This window comes from Rhinolophus ferrumequinum, chromosome 3, assembly GCF_004115265.2.
Source record: "Rhinolophus ferrumequinum isolate MPI-CBG mRhiFer1 chromosome 3, mRhiFer1_v1.p, whole genome shotgun sequence".
Classification (NCBI taxonomy): domain Eukaryota; kingdom Metazoa; phylum Chordata; class Mammalia; order Chiroptera; family Rhinolophidae; genus Rhinolophus; species Rhinolophus ferrumequinum.
In genome coordinates this window covers 74833441-74853530 of record NC_046286.1, presented here as the reverse complement: position 1 = coordinate 74853530, position 20090 = coordinate 74833441, and the positions used below count along the sequence as shown (strand labels likewise).

Genomic DNA, 20090 nt, shown 5'->3' with positions numbered 1-20090 from the left:
GTTCAGTAAGTCCATGAAGGTGCATTACTACTGGCCAGGTGTAACCGGAAGAATTGAAGCTACATCTTCATCAAGCCCTGATAGCTGAAAATCCAGTCCTTGTTTTGGAAATTAAGTAAAAATCTGTAAATGGGCTTTCAGGATTTAAAGAATTAAAAACTCTTGCCCTAGGAGAGCTTATACTCTACTTAACAAAATAAAAGAGTATAAAATTAAAAATTTAAGTATCAGTTAAAATATAATTTAACACAGCATGACAGCTATCACAACACAGATAATTAATTGCCCAAAGAATGTATCATGTACCTGACAATCTAGCCTTTTAAAAAATTATACCTCCATTAATAAAGAAAAACATCTGTCTTTGTAGTATTAGACAGTGGACAAACTATAAATTAGTAAAATACAAGGAAGAACAAGATACATCTTACAAATGAAACAAGTTACTTCTTGAGGTTACTGAGTACAACTTTTTGTCCCCAAGAGCACAAAGTGTGCCTCTGCCTTGTTGTTCTATGGTGCACATTAGCTATGAATCCCTAGCATTGAGGTCATTGCCATAACACAGGATGTAGTGGCCAGCTTGAATTTTTATTTAGACAGAAGTTTCTGATCAATAAACACTCTGGAGTCAATAAATACATTCTAAAAGGGAGAAGAGAACTTAGAGTTTGTATAAACAACTCCAACTCTAGGAAGACTTAAAACTATCTCAAAAACAAAACCAATGATTTTGCCAACTTTTTGCTTAGGACAATTAACAAGATAATGATTAGATCTTTTAAAATCTAGTAGGTATAATTTCTAAATAGCAATTATTTGCATTTTCTTGGAACACTGTCTTACTCATGAAAACATTGCCTATAACAATTTTGAAGTAAATAATGTAACATAAATCAGTGTGAAAATTAGTCCCTTTCACATGAGTTTTATGTAGAGTACCTTCCTACATATTAGTCTCATGCTAAATTAAATTTACTACCTTCTATTTCTGGATGGCTTGGAATTAATAAAGACAATGTGTTATTGATGGAGGGGCTGACACAAACCAATGGAATACAAAACCCAGGAATACTCCATGCAAGTATGACCAACAAATTAATGACACAAGTGCAGAAGACATTCAATGGAGGAAAGGTAGTCTTTTCAAAAAATAGTGCTGAAAAAACTGGATATCCACAGACAAAAAAAAATGAATCTTGATCTAAACCTTACACCTTACACAAAAATTAACTCAAAAATAGATCAGAGATTTAAATGTAAAACAAACTATAAAACTTGCAAAAAATAATATAGGAAAAAATTTTCAGGACCTAGAGCTTGGTGAAGAGATCTTAAACATGACACCAATACATGAAAGAAAAAAAAAATACAACAAATTATACTTCATCAATATTAAAAACTGTTGATCTTCAAAGGATGCTGTTAAGAGAGAAGCTACCGAATAGAATATTTATAAATCGTATTAATTGACAAAGGACCCACACCTAGAATAAAGAACTCTGAAAATTCAAAATTAGAAAAAATAAATCGGAATAGAAAATGCACAAAAGAAATGAAGAAACATTTTACCAAAGAGGAAAAATGGATGACATATAAATACTTGAAAATATGTACATCATTAGCCATTAGGAAAATGCAAATTATAAACCATGAGGTGACACCTAAGAACAGCTAATATAAAGAAATAACAATACTAAGTGTTCATCAGAATGTAAAGAAAGATCTTTCATAAAATGTTGATGAAAATATAAAATGGTACAATCACCGTGGAAAATAATTTGGCTGTTTTCTTTTTAAAAAACTAAACATATACTTATCATCTGACCCAGAAATCACACTCCTGGGCATTTATCCCAGAGAAATATAAAAATGTATAAACAATTGTTTTAGCAGCTTTATTTGTAATAGCCAAAAACAGGAAATCATCAAAACGCTCCACAATGGGTGAAGAGTTGTACAAACTGTTGTACATAAATACCATGGAATACGACTCAGTAATAAAAAGGAACAAACTGCTACATGCAACAACTTGGATGGATCTCAAGAAAGCTATGCTGAGTGAAGAAAAACAAATACCCCAAAGTCGTAACCTTTATGATTATGATTTTGTCATCAAAATGACAAAATTATACAGAGATGGAAAACAGATTAGTGGTTGCCAGAGTTTAGGGACGGGGCGAGGGGTAATCATACGGGGCTGGGTATAATATATAAAAGGACAGCATTACCTAGAAACTTGTGGTAATTAAATACTTCTATATCTTGATTGTAGTAGTAGTTACACAAATCTATACACATGATAAAATGATACAGAATTACACATATACTGTACTCATGTCAAATTCCTGGTTTTGATATTATAATTATTTAAGATGTAACAATTGGGGACAAACTGGATGTAGAGTACACAGGGCCCTCTCTGTACTGTCTCTGCAACTTCATGTTGCAATCTATAATTATTTCAAAATAAAAAGTTAAAAATAACAACTATTGAATGATATACAATAAACTTCTAAAATTTCCTTGGCGGGGGGGGGAATATCCATCTATTAAATCTGTGTGACTTTAAGAAAATAAATCAGTTTGCCCTGTAATTTTTCTGGTTTGGGGAGGGAGATACGTTTTGAAAAACACTTTGCTGATGTTTACAGTTGAGAAACTATGTCACTATACTATTGGTAAAACATGAAAATAGATTGCACTACTTAGGCAACGGCATTAAAGAGTTAAAATTATTACTTAAAATGTGCCTAGATTTGACTGCATGTTATCTTTTTTCAGGGCTTAAATTGATTCCATAATTGTGTATAAATATAAATACTTATAAGCTTAATTCTAAGAAATTCATCTCTTCAAGTTACTTCATACAGTAAGATTTCATTTTTGATATGTAAAATATTTACAATACCAATGAAATGGAAGTAAAATGAACTAGAGACCACTTAAAATGAATGAAACATAATTCCTTAAAAAAAGTTATATAGTTCTGAGATATTTACCGCTCTTGAGATATTTCAATACCAGTAAAAAAATACAAATGCACACATCCCTCAAATAGCCAATATTTTAATAATATACACTATTAACTGATAATGTAAAAAGAGCTTTCGCGATCTGTTACCACCTAAAATTATACATCATGTCATTTTCAAAAATGTGTTCTTTGACTTCTAACCTCTGCTCTTCTTTAGAATTACCTGTGAGGGGGGGAAAAATGAAGATTCATATTATACCTATGGCAAATAAAACATAATTCCTCAACAAAAAGCTAAATAGTCCTATGTGCACAATATGCAAGACTGATTTTATAAAACCAATATGCAAGGTGATTAGGGAATCCTTTTGCCTTATAAATGGTCTTGACATTTACTTGTCTCAAAGAACATAAAACATTCCTAGATTCTCAAAATCTGTTTTTATAGTCACTTCTAGATATTAATTTCTTCAATTATAAGCCAAAAGTGTCCAGATTAATGGTTCCTAACTTGAGGTTTGTAGACAGTTTAGTAATCCTGTTAAAGAATGTTCCAAAACTCGAAAATCCTATGATAAATCAGGCATTTAACAACTATAAAGCAATACAAATCCATTGCAACACCAAAGTTTTTATATTTGATCTGGAGTTATGTCAATTTAGAGACCAAGACTAGTTGTTTTACGCTGAAAAAGTTGTTAGTTAGACAATTTTCAAAACATGTGGCCCACGAGAGAAATAAAACAAAATGAGATCTTTAGTCATAAAACACCTGGAGCATGAGAACAAAATATATCCAAAAATTTTTTACAGAACGTATCTACTTTTAGGTAAGTATACCAATAGTTTATTAATAAAAACAAACAAACCCTAAATTTAAAATACACAATACACTATTCAAGCTCTTAAACTTTGCTCTACCTGCAGAAAAACGCTTATATTGACGTTAGTAGTCTAGAAACTTATTGGAATATGTATAACTGTAAGAGAATTTAAAGCCCCTAAAAACAAGGCCAGGGCATGCACATTTCTAGGCTTCTACAGAGGCCACCAAATAGGTCAATCCCCTAGGTTAGCACGTCTCTGTTCTGTAAGATGTTAGTATGGGTACTGCAAAAGAAAACTACTATGTACCCAAGTGAATTTCCAAAAGGCTGAGCATATTATGTACTCAAATTTACAAAATACTAAGTTAAACAGTGTTGGAAAACTTTCTTTACTGTTGTATTTCTCATAACCTTTTATAAATTTACATAACTACAGTTATACAAAGATGTTAGCATTGTGGAAAGCTGGACAAAAAGGTACATGGGAACGCTCTATACTATCTATGCACCTTCTATGAGTCTATAATTATTTCAAAATAAAAAAAATATTTTAAAAAGTATACAAAGATGTAGACTGTCAAAAATAAGTTTCTCCCACATCATCCCCCAGTCAACCATGGCTAGGAACTTCTTGAATATTCTTATAGAAATAAGCTCTATATACATAACATTGTGCCTATCCAAGGAGGTAATGTATGTTAAATTATCTAAATTTATCTTGACCCCGGAAGCTTTTTGTGGTGGAGCATCTGCTAACATGAGTGGAAACGATGATCTCAGGAACACATTTGGAAAAAAAATCTGCCCTAGGCATCATACTCTTACATTATATAAAAATACCAGTAAGAAGCAATCTTCTTTGCTTTTATAAGATTTGATTCATAAGTCAAGCAGATCTCAAAACAAAGTTAGAAAAACAAATACTTAGGTAATGAGGAAAATAAAATGATCCAGAAGAAAGTAAGTTTTGATAAATTTCAAGGTGCTAAACCTTCTCAAATAGTATATATAGCCTACTACAAATCATACAGATTACAGTCAAACATTCACTTTCCCCTAAATACGATAAAGCAGTGTCCATGAATCTCTATCAGAAAGTAATAATAGACATACAAAGAAAACCAAACTCCATAATTAAAATCCATTAACAAGAAAAGCTAAGTGTCAACTGAGTCAACAAAGCTGAATAAGGAATCTAAATCAGGCAGAGGTGATGAACCAGGTGATATTTTTAAAGTTAATTCTTGTTCAAGAAAAGAAATTTAGACTTTACCTTTGCTGCAGCCAGTACATGCTCATTTTTAATGACTCCACACTTATTCTCACATGCATTTATCCTGGACTCTTCTGCTAACCGATGAACAAACAGTAAGCAGTTCAGGTGCACCTTAAAAAGAGAAAATTCAAAGGAATTTTAAACTCAAACATTGATGCTTTGAAATAATAATTTTTAAAAATAAAAGAGCCCCAAATTTAATGTTGTACTCTTTAATACTGTGATTAATGCAACTAACTTTTATGTAAAGTAACACAGAATTCTGCTGAATATAGGTCCACCTTAGATTCCACACAAAGGAGACTCAGTTATTATAATGCATGAAACAAGGGTATACAATGTAAGGCTGACCAAAGGCTATAGACGATAACATTATTGTAAAGCATCATTAGATCAAAACTTATGTAGGACTCTTTTAAATAACAAATATTCCTACTTCTGATTCCAAGTAAGTTTAAATTTATAATGTATTTTAAAATTTCCCAAAAATTTAAAATCAAAACATATCAACAACTATATTTAAGGCTAATCATCTCTCTTTCTACAAGCCAAGGTCTAAAGATTTTTCAACCAGCTATTTGAAATATCTACTTTAAAACATGTTAATAATGATTCCCCTCCATCCAATGGACATTGTTGCTTCTGCCTGTGGTGCTTAGAAACGTGACGGCTGTCTTAAAATCACGAGAGGAGCTTAAAAAACACACTGAGTGTTAAAATAGAAAAATGAATTCTGTTATTGATGATCTTGACAAAGCTATTTGTTGGCTTAATTTTACCAAATTGGAGCTGCCCTTCATCTCACTACCTTCATATTATTTAAGCCAGCTGAAGAACACTTTTCTGTTACTTGCAGGAAAAGCACCCTAATTAAACATTAGTCTATAGAGAATTATACAGATAAAAATAATTGACAATGAGTATGGTGACCTTTCTAATGTGTGTAACCCTAACCAAGACTCAGACCCAAATCTTTCTAGTTCAACCCAAGAAAGGGATGTTAAACACCACTTATTTACGATGCTCTATGTAACAGTATGTAACATTTATTTTTCCATCACTGTTCAGTGCCTCCATTATAAAAAAGATAATAGTAATGCCTGTCTTCACTGACTGATTAGTCGAGGACAAACTCCAAATTCTCTAGCATGGCATTGGAACCCCCTCAGAAGCGTGTCCACATGTTCCTCTTGATTCTCAACTCTTACCACTCCTTCCCAACCACCAGGTGGTAAATAATGTTGATACTACAACCAAATCTGCCTGCATCTTTTGTATCCACTCTGTTTTTTCCTACTCCATCTCCAACCAATAACCAACAGTGTGACAGCCAAGATCCCTGATCTCGTATAAGGGCAAACCTGAGGGGCAACCACCAGAAGTCCCCTTCAGGATCATTCTACATGAAGTGGGACTTTTAAATATTTCTTCTTTACTTGGCTTCCCAGCCTTGTTTCTCCATAAAATAAATAAATAAATAAATAAAAATCCCTTAGACACTAATTTCCCATCTCAGAGCCTGTTTTTAGGGGACACATAGATGTACCCTAATCACAGTCATCCTAATCACCATTGCTCAGGCTTCCTTGTGCTTCTTTGACTGCTGATACTGTTTCCTCCAACTGGGAAGACTTTCCCCATCAGCCAGACTCTGCAGCAATTACAGAGTATTTAAGAATGCAGCCTTTGAAGCAAACAGTCTTGGGTTCAAATCATAGTTCTTCCACTTAGAATCTGTGTGACCTTAGGCAGTTTACCCAAGCTCTCTGTGCCTCACTCTCTGCATATACGAATAATAGTTACTGCTCAGTGTTGTAGAGAAAAAAAAAATGTTAATAATCAAAATTGGAAAAATTTACTAAATTGAAAAATGTATGTACAAAGGTTGTTACTTGTTATCTAATAATATCGAAATAATCCTATCTACCATTAGTAATCTTTAAGGCACCTTTTAAGAAATTATTTAAAATAGATAATATAACAATACAAAATTCAAGCCCACAAAGGACTTATGTAAGTTGTTAGCACTGTGGAAAGCTGAGAAAAGGTACAAGAGTATTCTCTACTATTTTTGCCACTTCTTGTGAATCTATAATTATTTCAAAATAAAAACATAAAGCAAAAGAGTAAACAAAGGGTAGACAGTCAAAAATAAGTCTCTTCCACATCATCCCCCAGTCAACCATGGTTACCAGTTTCTTGCATATTCTTATAGAAACAAGCACTACGTATAAACAAAACATACATGTACATTTAACCTCATTATCTGAATATGTAAAATAACATTTTGCTAATATTTTACTCAAAATTCACTATCCAAACCAAAGTGCTAGTCAATCTACACATACAACCCTTGAAAACAGTTAAACTAGAACACAAAACCCAAGCAAGAGAGAATGTAAAGTGAACTGCAGTCCTACCTTAATTCTCTCCGAGGATCACAGCCAGTGCTCTTTTATTTAAATTATTGGTAACATCTTCCCATCCTTTCTCCTGCCACGTGCCTGACGGCACTACCAATTGAGGTCCAATTAGATAGTATCTTTAACATACAATTTCTTTGGTCATTTACCCACTAGAACACGCTTTTTGCAGTTAGAACAATTAATACACAATACTTAATATTCACTATCTTGTGTTCTTCCCCACTGTTCACTAAAAGTTACATAACTAGGTAATGTGGTGTTTTAAAATTATTTATACTATGCAGAAATCTTCAGTGAATTGTTACAGAAGCTTAAGTATGTTTTAGTGATGTTTGGGGAAAATACGGTTTGGGAATTTAAATTTAATAAGATAAAGAACCTATGGAAGGAGATATTCTTTTGGTACTTTTTTTGATGCACTCTTCTTTAATTCTCACAAGAAATCAGAGGTAAAGCACTCACTTGATTCTTTACATTACGATATCATATCATTCAATTATTTAAAACTTCCAATGACATCCCATTTCCTTTTGCAGCAAAAACATTCCATAATATGGGACATTTCCTCTGTTAATCTATATTTTCTACTTTTAAATATAAAGAGCTCCCAGATGCCCTCAAGATTAATTCCACAATACTAAACCCCACCTGACCAGGCTTTTCCAGTTTCCTCTCTCACCTTTCTCAGCTTCCAATTCCATACTAGGTTTTTGAACTTCTTTCGGTAATTAAATACAACCTTACCTACAGTCATCCTGTTAGTTTGTAGACTTCTCCAAGAAGCCCAACTCCCCCCAATATGTGAGTTTATGTACAGCACCCTGAACTTCCTTTCACTGCACACGCTGCATACAATTTCTCACCTGTCTTCCTCAATGTACTTACTATAAGGCTAAGAACTATAACTATCTTCCCTAACATTGTATCCCAGTGACCTTTAGCCGTTGACCCAATATGTAGTAGGTAGTCAATTATTATTGCATGAACAAAAGATCCTTCCATATATGCCCAAACTAGGCAAAAAGAAAAAAAAAATGTTTACTCAATCCCAAATAAACCAAACTCTGTTTTGAGACTTGGTTCACGCTATTAACCTACATGGAAAGTCCTTTCCTTTTCATAGGCATGAGCCATAGATACCAAGGCAAATTAATATTACTTTTTTGATGTCACAGGATTTTTTTTAAGCAACCTATTATTCCTCTGTCATAAAACTGTTGAGTGGTATCACTCAAATGCATCAAGGTTTAAATTAAAATGGTCAGAACAAAAACAAATTTTAAGGTATTTAGCTAGGCATTCAAATTTGACAAGATAAACCATTCCATCAAGAAGTCATACTGGGGAAAAAAATCAACTTGCTTGAAAGGTAAATCAAAAGGTAATTTACAAAGAAATGTCCATTTCATGACAGTCTCAGTTGACCAAAAGACTGGGCCAGCCTGACCTCCCTTCATCACAGCACTTGAGTTTTACATAAACCATAACACATCCAGATATTTGCACAGCATTCCTCAGTGATAAATCGAAAAATTAATAGAGCCACCAAAAAGCTGAACCATTTATTCAGATTAACAAATGTACTCAATGATACTGACCTTGGAAACATACAGTGAAACAAAACAATAACAAAAAGCCAGTGCAGAACTATGAAATAACACAAGGAAATGGTAAGATGTTAGAAATGACAATCAATCCACATATAGTTACCATGTGGTCCCGACATTAATTGTATACTGAGACAATTAATGTTCAAGGTATTATGTAAACGTTAGATGAATACAAACAGTCCCAAAGTTTCCAGTCAAATGGGAGAACCAAACCTATAAAAAACTTAAAGACAGCTGTGTGATGATAGAGGAACATAAGGTTGATTCTTTCTAAGAAGATTAGGAAGGATGCACTGAAGTAGCATTTGAACTGGATTTTGAAAAGAACTGGAGTTTGCTGAGTGGAGTGAAGACCATCTTCAGGTAGAAGAAATACATACAAAAGATAGCATAAAAGTAGGTTAGTTTTGTGTTAAAGGTAATGGGAGACACAAAAAGATATGTATTTTTCCTTCCCCTCAAGAAGCTGCATACCACACTAGGAGATATTGGCATATGAAACTCTTAGGGAACAGTGTCAAAATCCCAACAGCTACATTGTATGTTCACTGGTATTGCTATCAAAGTTCAGAAAAAAAGATTAAAACAGACTGCCTGAATTGTATTAAAGTTTATGGATGACATGGGACACCTGCTGGGTAAGGTGATGAAGTGTCAAAATAAGCAGAAAACCGTAAGCAAAGAAACCAGGGTGATGCATGGCATATACAAGACAGTGAAGGAGAACTAATGAAAACCAAAGGAAAGGGTAAGACCTAGGAATAGATGGTGGCCTAAAGAAATTCCTTTCCCCTACCACTGCAACTGTTGGAATTTCACGTCCCCTTCTTTCCGGCACCACTTGGACCCACTTTACAATATTTCCCACCGGCCCACAGTTTACTTTGGGGCAGACAGGTATGGATGAGGAAGAAATCTGACTACTTGAGAAATTTCTGCCAATCTATGTGGTACTCTCCTATAAATTCTTGAGCAGGTACATGTCCTCCCCCTCCACTTGGGACCCCAGCACCAGTGAAAACTCCAGAATAAATTACCTACAAATGTCTTGTAAATCAATTTCACTTTATCCAACTCACTTGTGCCACCTTTATCATCACCGTGGGTGTGGATACAAAATAGTATACATGGTCTTTTCTTACAAGGCCTAAGAAAGAAACAAGGAAGGAGGGCAAGAGATATTAGAAAGGCTACTTTTCCAAGCCCCTCACCCCCCCCGGAAAGTTTTATTTTGTCTTCAGAGACAAAATAAAGGAAAAATGAAGACAATTCTGTAATAGTCTAGCAAAAAGAGAAACCCTGCAAGTAGGCAACAAATGAGGAGGCAGTAAAGAAAAGAGGCGGAAAAAATAAAAACAGTGTAGCTCAAGAACAAATGAAACGGTGCATTCTGAAGACACTCTCCATGCCATATATTCTTGTTAGCCAAAATTCTTTACTTTAATATCCGGAAAATTAGGTGCCCACTTATAATGAAGGCAAGTCTTTTACTCAGACGTCTTGTGACAAAACAGAGGAGACACCTCTCATGGTTTAAACCTAGAAAAACTGTTCATTCTGCTAGTGGGATACATGTTCCAGGCATTTGACATAAAAACTCTGAATTTACTTCAAGACAAAAATATTATACAGTAATTTGGTTGTGGGTATTTACTAGATAAGCATTATGCTGCAGGTATTATGAGTCAGATAAACAAGTGTTAGTGCTTTGGCTTGAGAACTAACAGGTGTCCTACCTGTCTAGGAAAACGAGTTCATAGCTGACAACATACTACTTAGAAATAAACTTTTGAATCAGGGTTTTGTAGCAAGTTGGCTAAAGTAGAGGAAATAGGGCAATAAATTTGGTTAACAACGTTAAAAAAGATATGACAGTAATGCATTTTACAAGAGTTAAATAAAAATGACCCAGCCTGAATTCCAAAATCTACTTTTAAAAGACTGTGTATCTTTCATACCTTCCGAACGTTCACTAGGCTCAGTACCAGACAGCGATATTTAAAAGCTATAAGCAGGAACTTTACGTCAGTTCTCGCCTTAAGACGAGTAAACTATCCTGGATGTGGCTAATAGCCTCCCGTAAAATAGGTCCAGAGAGCCACATTTCCGTGGGCCCCAGTACAATTCAGCGTCAGGAGTATGAACTGACATGCCGAGCTGGGGCAAAGCTGCCTAGTCACTGCAGAAAACGTCTTACATACAGGCCTGAAAGAACTAGATTGCCGGGTCGGGGGAATAAAGACTGGGGTTTTAATTTACCCTACCCTCGCCCGGCCTCACTTCGAGCCCAAGAAGGGACAGAATCTCACCAGTAAGTCGCCACTTGTCTGTAGACGAAGGTGAGGCTTCTGTCGCTTGAAGATACGCCTTAGAAAGCCGCGAGGGGCCTTCCGCCTTATCTGCTTCTTCTGAGAGACTCTAGTCGACAGCGCCATCCTCTCCCTCAGGCACAGGTCGCCTCAGCCTCCGAGGTACTCCCTGCACCGCGCAGAAGCTCTGGTCCGCAGAGAAAACGAAAACAACCCGGCCCCTCGAGCGCTTCTTCAGGCCGGAGATCCCGGCCTGAACATTTGAATCCGCCGCCAAAGGAGCGCGCCCGGCGCTCGATAGTGACGTCAGCCCCGGGCAGGCTCCGCCCCCGGCGGCGCCGACATTGGTAGAGAACTCCCGCGCTGGGTGCTCGATGACGTTATTCAAGGGCTAAGGCCTCCTTTAATCGTCTTCTGTGACATACCTGCTCTGTGGAATTACTTCTCCTGTGTTCCATAGAGATGTGGGGAAATTGTGGAAAATGTTGGTATGCCAAGGCCGCTACACTTCCTTTCTTCCAAGCTCTCTCACTCTGTACTGAGCCCAACAGCAATGGGCTAAAAAGTAAATAGAAGTTTGTGATGTTATATCCGGATTCCTAAAGAATGAATGCCTTCCTAACAAGACATGATTTTCTGATATTAACAGCTGACACTTCACATTTTTTACAGAATTTCATTAGATCTTACCTGAGGTCTTTTCATGATTCTAGCTTTTCTTTACAAATGCTGCTCCCTTTAATTTTAAGGTGCCCCACTTAACCTTGCAGTTCAGGTGTAGTTTAACTCCTACCTCATTGAAAACTCTGCTACTTCTTCAAGCAATTAACTTTTCTATCTTCTGTGCTAAAGTATAGGTAGTTTTCATACTTCATCGTGCATCAGATGGAGCCCCACTCGTGGGGATTCCAATTCAATAGCTCTGGATGGGACTTGAGTACTTGAGTACTCAGACCATGTTGGCATTGCTAGTCTGAGGACCACTCTGAGATCACTCTGCTTCTCATTGTACCTCTAATACTATCCTGGTAGTAATTATTGTGATTTCAAAATCCACACAGATGATCCTTCCATTTGGCCTTCCATTTCCAAGACCTCCTCTCTGTAAATAATATTTTTCACCATATGAGCCACTTATACCTGTGGTCATACACTAAGCCTTGTCATTACCAAATGCCACACCCTTCCATATTCTCAATGCAATCGTCTCACTCTTCAACCTCATCTCAGATCTTTGGAACTCCCTCCAGTATCCCAATTCCAACAATTTGTAGATGCCATTTGGGATCACTGTCCTCTCTCTTTTTTGTCCCTACCACACCCCCTACCCTACTCTACTCTTCATCCAAACTACTCTACTCCTTATCCTCCCTTCTGCTGTCCATTATGCATAATTCTAGTATTCCCTTGTATTTCTCCTCAGCCCTGACATTCTCTCCCCCGCCCCATACTCACCTGACAGAACCCCAAACCTGCTTATTAAAATCTCAATCCATTCTATGCTTGCATCTGTGCATTATATTGGTTTAAGAAAAACAGACAGGTCTGCATCTGGTCTTAATTTAAATTCATGACCACTCAATTGATCTCTAAGTACTGCCTGCAATCTTTTGCTGTTTCCTAAGTTGTTTCATTCACCTATTCTCTTTCTCAAACCTCCCTATATTTCCTATCCAATCTTCACCCTCAGTTGACATTGCTTCACTAACATAATAGAAGCACCCCCAAAGAGACTTTCCACATGCTCCCATCATCGCATCTACCCATCAATCCCTACCTGCTGCCATGAATGAACCATCTGCCTAAGACAACCATTCTATTTATGCCCTAGATCCCAGTACCTTCCCTTTCTTAAGGACATTCTCTGGCAGTTCCCTCTTCTGCTTCATGGGTTTTCCTACTTTGCTGATTTGTTTTCTTATGTACACAGACATGCTATCTCCGGCTTTTAAAAAACACTTTCTTGATCCTATTTTCAGCTACTGTCCTTTCACAGTACTAGTTTTTCACAGAAAAACTAGAAAGAGTTGGCTAAATTTGATGTCTCTAATTCCTTTCCTCCTATTCTCTCTTGAAGCCAGTGCAATCAGACTTTTGTACCTATCTCTCCACCAAAATTGTTTTGGTCAACATGATCAATAACATAACACTTTTACATCCAATGGTCAATTATCGGGTTACAGTTTATTTCACTCGCCAGAAGTATTTGTTGTTTTATGATTCTTTCTTCCAAGAAACATTTTCTTTAACTGGATGCTATTCTCTTTTTGTTTTCCTCCTACGTGATGGCCCTTCAGTCTCATTTTCTGGTTCCTCCTCGTGTCCTTTATCCATAAATCCTAGAGTATCTCAGGACTCAGTCTTCAGATCTTTGCTCTATCTACACTCATTATGTGATCTCATCCTGTATTATGGCTTTAAATAGCAAAATTACATCTCCAGCGGATTCCCTTCCCTAATCATATATTTACATCTAATGTTCCACGGGACGGAAATTTTAAAAATCATCTTAAATTTAATACTTTCAATCGCTCAATCCAAATCTTGCAATGAGCCTTAGCTCTTCTTTCTCTCACCCCAATTCAATCTTCTAACAAATTCTTTCATTTCTACTTGCAGTATCTGATCACTTTTGGCCAAGCCATTATTATCTCTCACTTGAACTATTACAACGCCCTCCTGACTGTGTCTTATCCCCAAAAAAAGAGCCAGATTTCTATTTATGCCCCAACAAAAGAGCCATATTTAACTTTGATTATGTCACTCTTTTCCTGAAACCCTTCAATTTCCCTCAAAATAAAAGTGCCTGCAGTGACTTATGAGGTCTTACCTTGGTCCCCAAGTGCAAACACACTTAGGAATGTACAATTAACTCTCGATCTTCCACAATTCAGCAACTCACTTTCCTTCAGTTGTATTGTCCTCCTTGATATCTCCCACACAACTGAAGTCTATCAAACACATCAAACAGTTCCCCATTATGTGTTTGCATTTACTATTCCCTCTGCCAAGAATACTTCTTTTTTTCCATTTTTCTGTATAGGTGTCTATATCCCTCCTTTAGGCTTCTGACAGTATGAGAGAGACATTGTACTTGAAATAGAAACTCCACACATGTATAGACATACATGCCTAGAAACACACATGGGCACAAACACATACTCAGGTCCGATAGTATGCAGAGGCTGAGATATCATTCCATCTCAGTGTTCAGTGACATTACATTGGTAGCTTGAAATTGGTCATAGTAAAATTATTTACACCTGGGAATTGGCAAATAAGGGTTTGTGTTTTTTTCTGGAAAGCAAATTGTTAAACATTTACCTACATAACACTGCGGATATCCCTGCTGACCTGGACATCCTAACCGTCTCTCTGGTTTATTTTTCTATATAGAACTTTTCACTATCTGCATATAGAAAAATGTATTGTAGTTTATTTATAATAGAAATAATTGGTTACAAATAGCATTTAGTAAGAGAATACATATTGTCATATGTATTAATTTCCCCTTGCTAAACTGTAACAAAATACCACAAACTTAGCGGCTTAAAACAATAAAAATTTATCATCTTACAGTTCTGGAGGTCAGAAGTCCTAATATCAAAGTATCTGCCTTCCTTTTGGAGGAGAGTAGAGAAGAATTTGTTTCCTTGCCTATTCCAACTTATATAGGCCACTTCCATTTTTGGCTCAAGGCCCCTTCCTCCATCTTGAAGTGCATCACTCTATCTTCTGTTTCGATCAGCTCAGTTCCTTTTTCTGATTCTTATCCTCCTGATTTCCTCGTCTGAGAACCCGTGTTATTACATTGGGCCTACCCAGATCATCCAGGAAAATTTTCCCATCTCAAGATCCTTAACTTAATGACATATGCAAAGTGCCTTTTGCCATGCATGGTAACATTTTCGGATTCTGGAGATGTAGGACATAGACATGTTTTGGGGGCCATTATTCTGCGTACTACAGGTTCTCCTCCTGGACTTGATTCTAGAGTAGAGCTATCTGTTCAATAGAACTTGTTTCAATGATGGGTTCATTCTACATCTGCTTTGTCCAATACAGTAATAACATGGGCTGTTGAGAATTTGAAATATAGCCAGTGTGACTAACAATATTAATTTTATTTAAATGTAGTGACTTTACATTTATATTTAATAGCCACAAGTCTCTACTGGCTATCATATTAGACAGTGAAGTTTGAGCAAACTAATAGGTAAATCTAATAAGTAATTTTCCCCAACAGTTTTGTAGATATATGGAAGCAAGGAGAAAGGATTCAAAGACGACTTTCAATTTACTTGCATTTTCATACATTTCACAATAAAATCCTTTGTTTTTAAAATTTTTACATATTTAAAATAATATTAAGTAGAGTATGAGGATAATAATTTTATCTATCCCTGAAATGAAATATGTCCCTATACATTATCTTATTTGTTCTTAACAAAACTATGATATTGTTAGAGCTGATATGGATGTTATTATTTTTATTTTACATGAAATTATGTGGTCAGAAAGTTTGAGTGACCTAAAGTAAAAGAGTTCATGTGGAAAAGTAAAGGCATTAACCCTGGTGTTTCAATTTTCCAATATGCTATACTTTTTTTAAGTGTAAAAAAAGCATCTAAATTCTGCTTAATTGCTTTTTTTAAGAAACTTTATTTTTTTATAGACTTGCACATTCATTTATTAAAGAGTTACACAGCAAAATACTGGAAATTTTCCTCACAACCTAAATTTTCAAAATGTTCTCCTTTTTCAATGTTTTTTCAGTAATTTAAGTTCCTTTTATTCAAAGGGTTAAAGGTCGCAAGGCAGCTTTTGGAACCCTAGCCCAAACAGCCACAAACTTCCCCCTGAACTAGAAGTGCCTTGAATGTGAACAGCCCTTACTCAAAATCCAGGGAAAATAAAGGGAGTCTAAATAAAAAAGACAAGATCTAGACAGGAGTAGCATTCACACCAGAATGATAAACACATCCCTTTCTTCATCCCAACCACTTATTCCTCTGATGTAAATATAGCCCGGATTTGAAAAGGCAATGTCCCTTTGACACTGCTGTTTCCTTTGAGAAAATAAAAATAAAATTTGTTCAAGGAATATTATTGAAGGATTTTTCTCTCCTCTTATGCTGTTCTAAGGAGTTGGTGCACATGTGAAACAATTATAATTATATAAGGCTATTGAGAATTTTTGCCTTTTTTGTTGATGACATCTGTTGATGTCGGCTAAGATTATTTTTAAATAACGATGTATTTGTTTTTCAGAATCTATCGTAAATACAAAATGCGTTTTATGCACAGAGATTTAAAAAAAATTTTTAAATATCTAATATAAATTTGGGTATATACATTCATTTAACTATTATGGCCATATTAAAAAATGACATTTCTAAAAAAATTTTATTGCCTAGAAGAAGTCCCATGTTAATGCCAAGTGTGAGAAGAATACCTGTACACCAAGGTGAATGTAATATGATCTAAAGAATATTGAAAAATATGCACACATATATAACATGGAGAAGAAATAACCAAAATATGAACATAGTTTTTAGATAATGGCAATGTGAACAATTGTTTTATTATTTTAAATGTCCAATTTTCTGTAATAAACATACTTAAAAAATAAATAATGAGATATTTCATATTTTAATTAACTGATATTGAATATAGTTTTAAAGGTCTACTAAATAAATGTCATTAAAATATTTCTCTAAGAAAATTTACATTAGAAAAACTTTAAAAATTAATTGGCAATACTTCCTGGTGTTTGACACAATCTTAGGAAGTCATTTGATTTTACTTTTCATAAATTATACCAATGTACTCATACGGAATATGTTACCAGGTAATGCATTCCTGGTGAATTCACTTTTTTAAAAAAAATAGTAGAAGTTTATTTCCTCATGGTTCTGGAGGCTGGAAGTCCAAGATCAAGGTTTCGGCAAAGTTGGTTTCTCTGGAGGCCTCTCTCCTTGACTTGTAAATGACCATCTTCTTATTGTGTCCTCATATGCTGTGAGTACACGTCCCTGGTCTGAATTAACATTTCTAAACCATTCTAAATGAAATGAGTGATTTAGAAGATTGTGTCTGACTTATGTTTTTGTGCTCATAGCAAAACAATTACAAAATTTATTAACAATGATTAACATAATTTAGGCAAAGTCTCACAGTTTGCAAAAAGTTTTTGACATATTGTTTTGTTAGATGATTAAAATTTTATGTTGATTACAATAATGGTTAAAATAAAAATTATAATCTGCTACATGCAGCACAGTTGCCAAAACTTTTTGTAACTTTAAAATACTTCTGTCATGGTTTCATTCATCAATTGTGAGATACAAAATTTCACAAAATTTTGGAACCTGCACTATTTCAGTTTTTTCTCAATCCAATGGTTTGTAAGACCAATTTCTCCAGAAGCTTTGGAAAATTTCACCTTACTTGTGTGGTCTCTTAATTAATATTCATATTTCAAAGGTTTAGTTCAGCTAAGTACAACTCTTCTTATTCTCTTCCCTTCACTGATTATGCCATTTTTCAAATTGAATATGGAATGGTTACAGGGACACAAATCTATTTTCCAGTGTTGATGAAAGATGTCGAATTTGAAACAAATTTTTGTTACAAATGCCAGAAACCTTAGACTTTTTGATGTGTTTTCCAGGATCAAAAAAGACATAGCAATCCAAAAGAAATGGATATTAGAAGGAAATATTGAGTGAAAATAAAAATCATAACTTGGATTAAAAGCTACATTGCTAACAATAATTTTTCTGTAACATTTTATTATCAGTTTGTACACTACGAAGAACAATTGCTACTAGAACATTACTTGGAACAGAATAGAGCAAAAGAAGAGAAATATTGCAATTTAAAAATTTTACTCAGCTGATAATGGGCCCACATCAAATCATCAAGTTTTTGTTTTGTTTTGTTGTTTTAGTTTAGTGACTCCAGGGACTTTTCAAACTGGCACTGCTTTCTATGGATAAATTGTTAAAAATTCTGTAAGAAAATTAAAATACATCAATTGGCTAATTGTCAAGAAAAGAAAACTAAGTGTTTTTTGCCAGGTAAAACTTTTTCTCTTCTATCCCTAAAACAGCCACAATATTTTCCTAGAAAAAACCAACCAAGAATTTTTAAACAAATGGTGAGTATTCCAACATAATTTATTATTTATCAAGTTTTGTTAGAAAGTAAGAGAGGAGAGCTAGGATATAGTGAAGGAAATAATACACCTCTCTTCTCCTACTCCAGGCTTCCAAGTGTAGATCAGGCATAAGGACTGGGAGAGAGAAGCTTTCAATTGGGTAAAGATTAAAGTTTTTATTATTTCTCTGGACTGAATTGCAATGATGGGATAATTATGGGACTAGACGAGACATTTTATCATCAAAACAGAGGGGATTTAACTTTATTGCCTAAGAGAGACAGTAAAATCCTGAGATTTCCATCTAAGAAAGAAAAAAATAATCAGGTTTAGAGGGAAAATGGGAGAAAGAATAAAGTTAGTTTCTGCTTACACTTCATCAAGTCTGGCTTGTTCAATAAACTCAAACCATTACAAAAAAAATATGATAAAAATATTTTTACACTTTGTGTTTCCCATGTGCCAGGACCTCCTCTAAACACCAAACACGTGTGCGTGTGTTTTTTCTTCTAGAATTCTAGAGGTAAGTATTATTATTATCCTCATTTACAGAGAAGGGAAGAGAGACCCAGAGGTAACTTTCTAAAATTCATGTATTTAGTATATGGAGGATGTGAGATTTAGCATAGCAAAAACTGGGAACAACATAAAATGTTTGATTAAATAAATACAGTCTCCTCATGCAGCGCCATGAACTCATTTAAAATAACAATGTAAACCACCAAGTAGAATTATGTAAACATATAGTTCAATACGATAAATGAAAAAAAATCAAGATGTTCTATTATTGGTAGTTTTGCATATGTCTTTTGTTAAAATTAAAGTTTACAAATAAGCTAGAAGAAAATGCACAAAATGTGAATGAAAGAGTGTTAATGTTATGGATGATTTTTTCTCTCTGTAATTTCCCGTTTATTTAATGCGATAAAATTACTTCTCTATTGGAAATATAAATTTATAATAAAATGGAGAGAGGAGTCCACTTAGGAAATTTTTGATCCAATCTACTAAAAGGCTTTATGTTATTAAAATTGGCTTAAACTAGGTTTTTAGTATTATGAGACTAGCCATGGCAAGAACAAAATTGTCTTAGGCATTATTGAAAACTAATTTTTTAACATGGGCACATTGTTAAACTTGATATTCTGTGAGAACATATATGTTCCAGCAAGAACAAAGGAAGAAGTGGAAGTGAAGTACAAGCCGCCTTTCTTTAAGGTCAGTATCTGAAAAGTTGCACATTATCACATCATTTCTATTCCTTTGAACAGAATTCTGGTACATAACCACACCGAGATGCAAATTGTGGTAGAAAATGCTATTTGTATGTGGGCTCCTGTGTACTCAGCTAAAAAAATCAAAGAATGTGTGATAACTGTTAGCTTCTGACATAGGAAGTTTTACTAGGAGTCAGGTTAAGTAGAGATTAAAATGGATTTTTAAGTCAAATAAACTGAAATCTGAGTACACGTCTCTAAATTATTAGCTTTGAGACCTTGGGCA

The 20090-nt window shown here is 34.8% G+C and overlaps 1 protein-coding gene across 1 annotated transcript; it reads right to left on the bottom strand.

Moving 5' to 3' along the window:
- Positions 1-1923: 1923 nt before the first annotated feature.
- CENPW (centromere protein W) lies at positions 1924-11708 on the bottom strand. The gene is made up of 3 exons (XM_033102726.1): positions 11426-11708; positions 5078-5191; positions 1924-3200 (listed from the first exon to the last, which is right to left on the bottom strand). Exons 1-3 carry the CDS (start codon positions 11549-11551, stop codon positions 3174-3176), a joined length of 267 nt encoding a protein of 88 aa, XP_032958617.1. The 5' UTR covers positions 11552-11708; the 3' UTR covers positions 1924-3173.
- Between the last annotated feature and the right edge of the window lie 8382 nt (positions 11709-20090).

Bases quoted from the DNA above. Each gene is read 5' to 3' on its own strand.
- CENPW (XM_033102726.1), bottom strand. From the start codon at position 11,551: ATGGCGCTGTCGACTAGAGTCTCTCAGAAGAAGCAGATAAGGCGGAAG. The intron at 5,192-11,425 runs GTGAGATTCTGT...TCTCTTTTTAAG, and splicing joins AGACAAGTGGCGACTTACTG to GTGCACCTGAACTGCTTACT. The intron at 3,201-5,077 runs GTAAAGTCTAAA...CCCCCCTCACAG, and splicing joins ATGTACTGGCTGCAGCAAAG to GTAATTCTAAAGAAGAGCAG.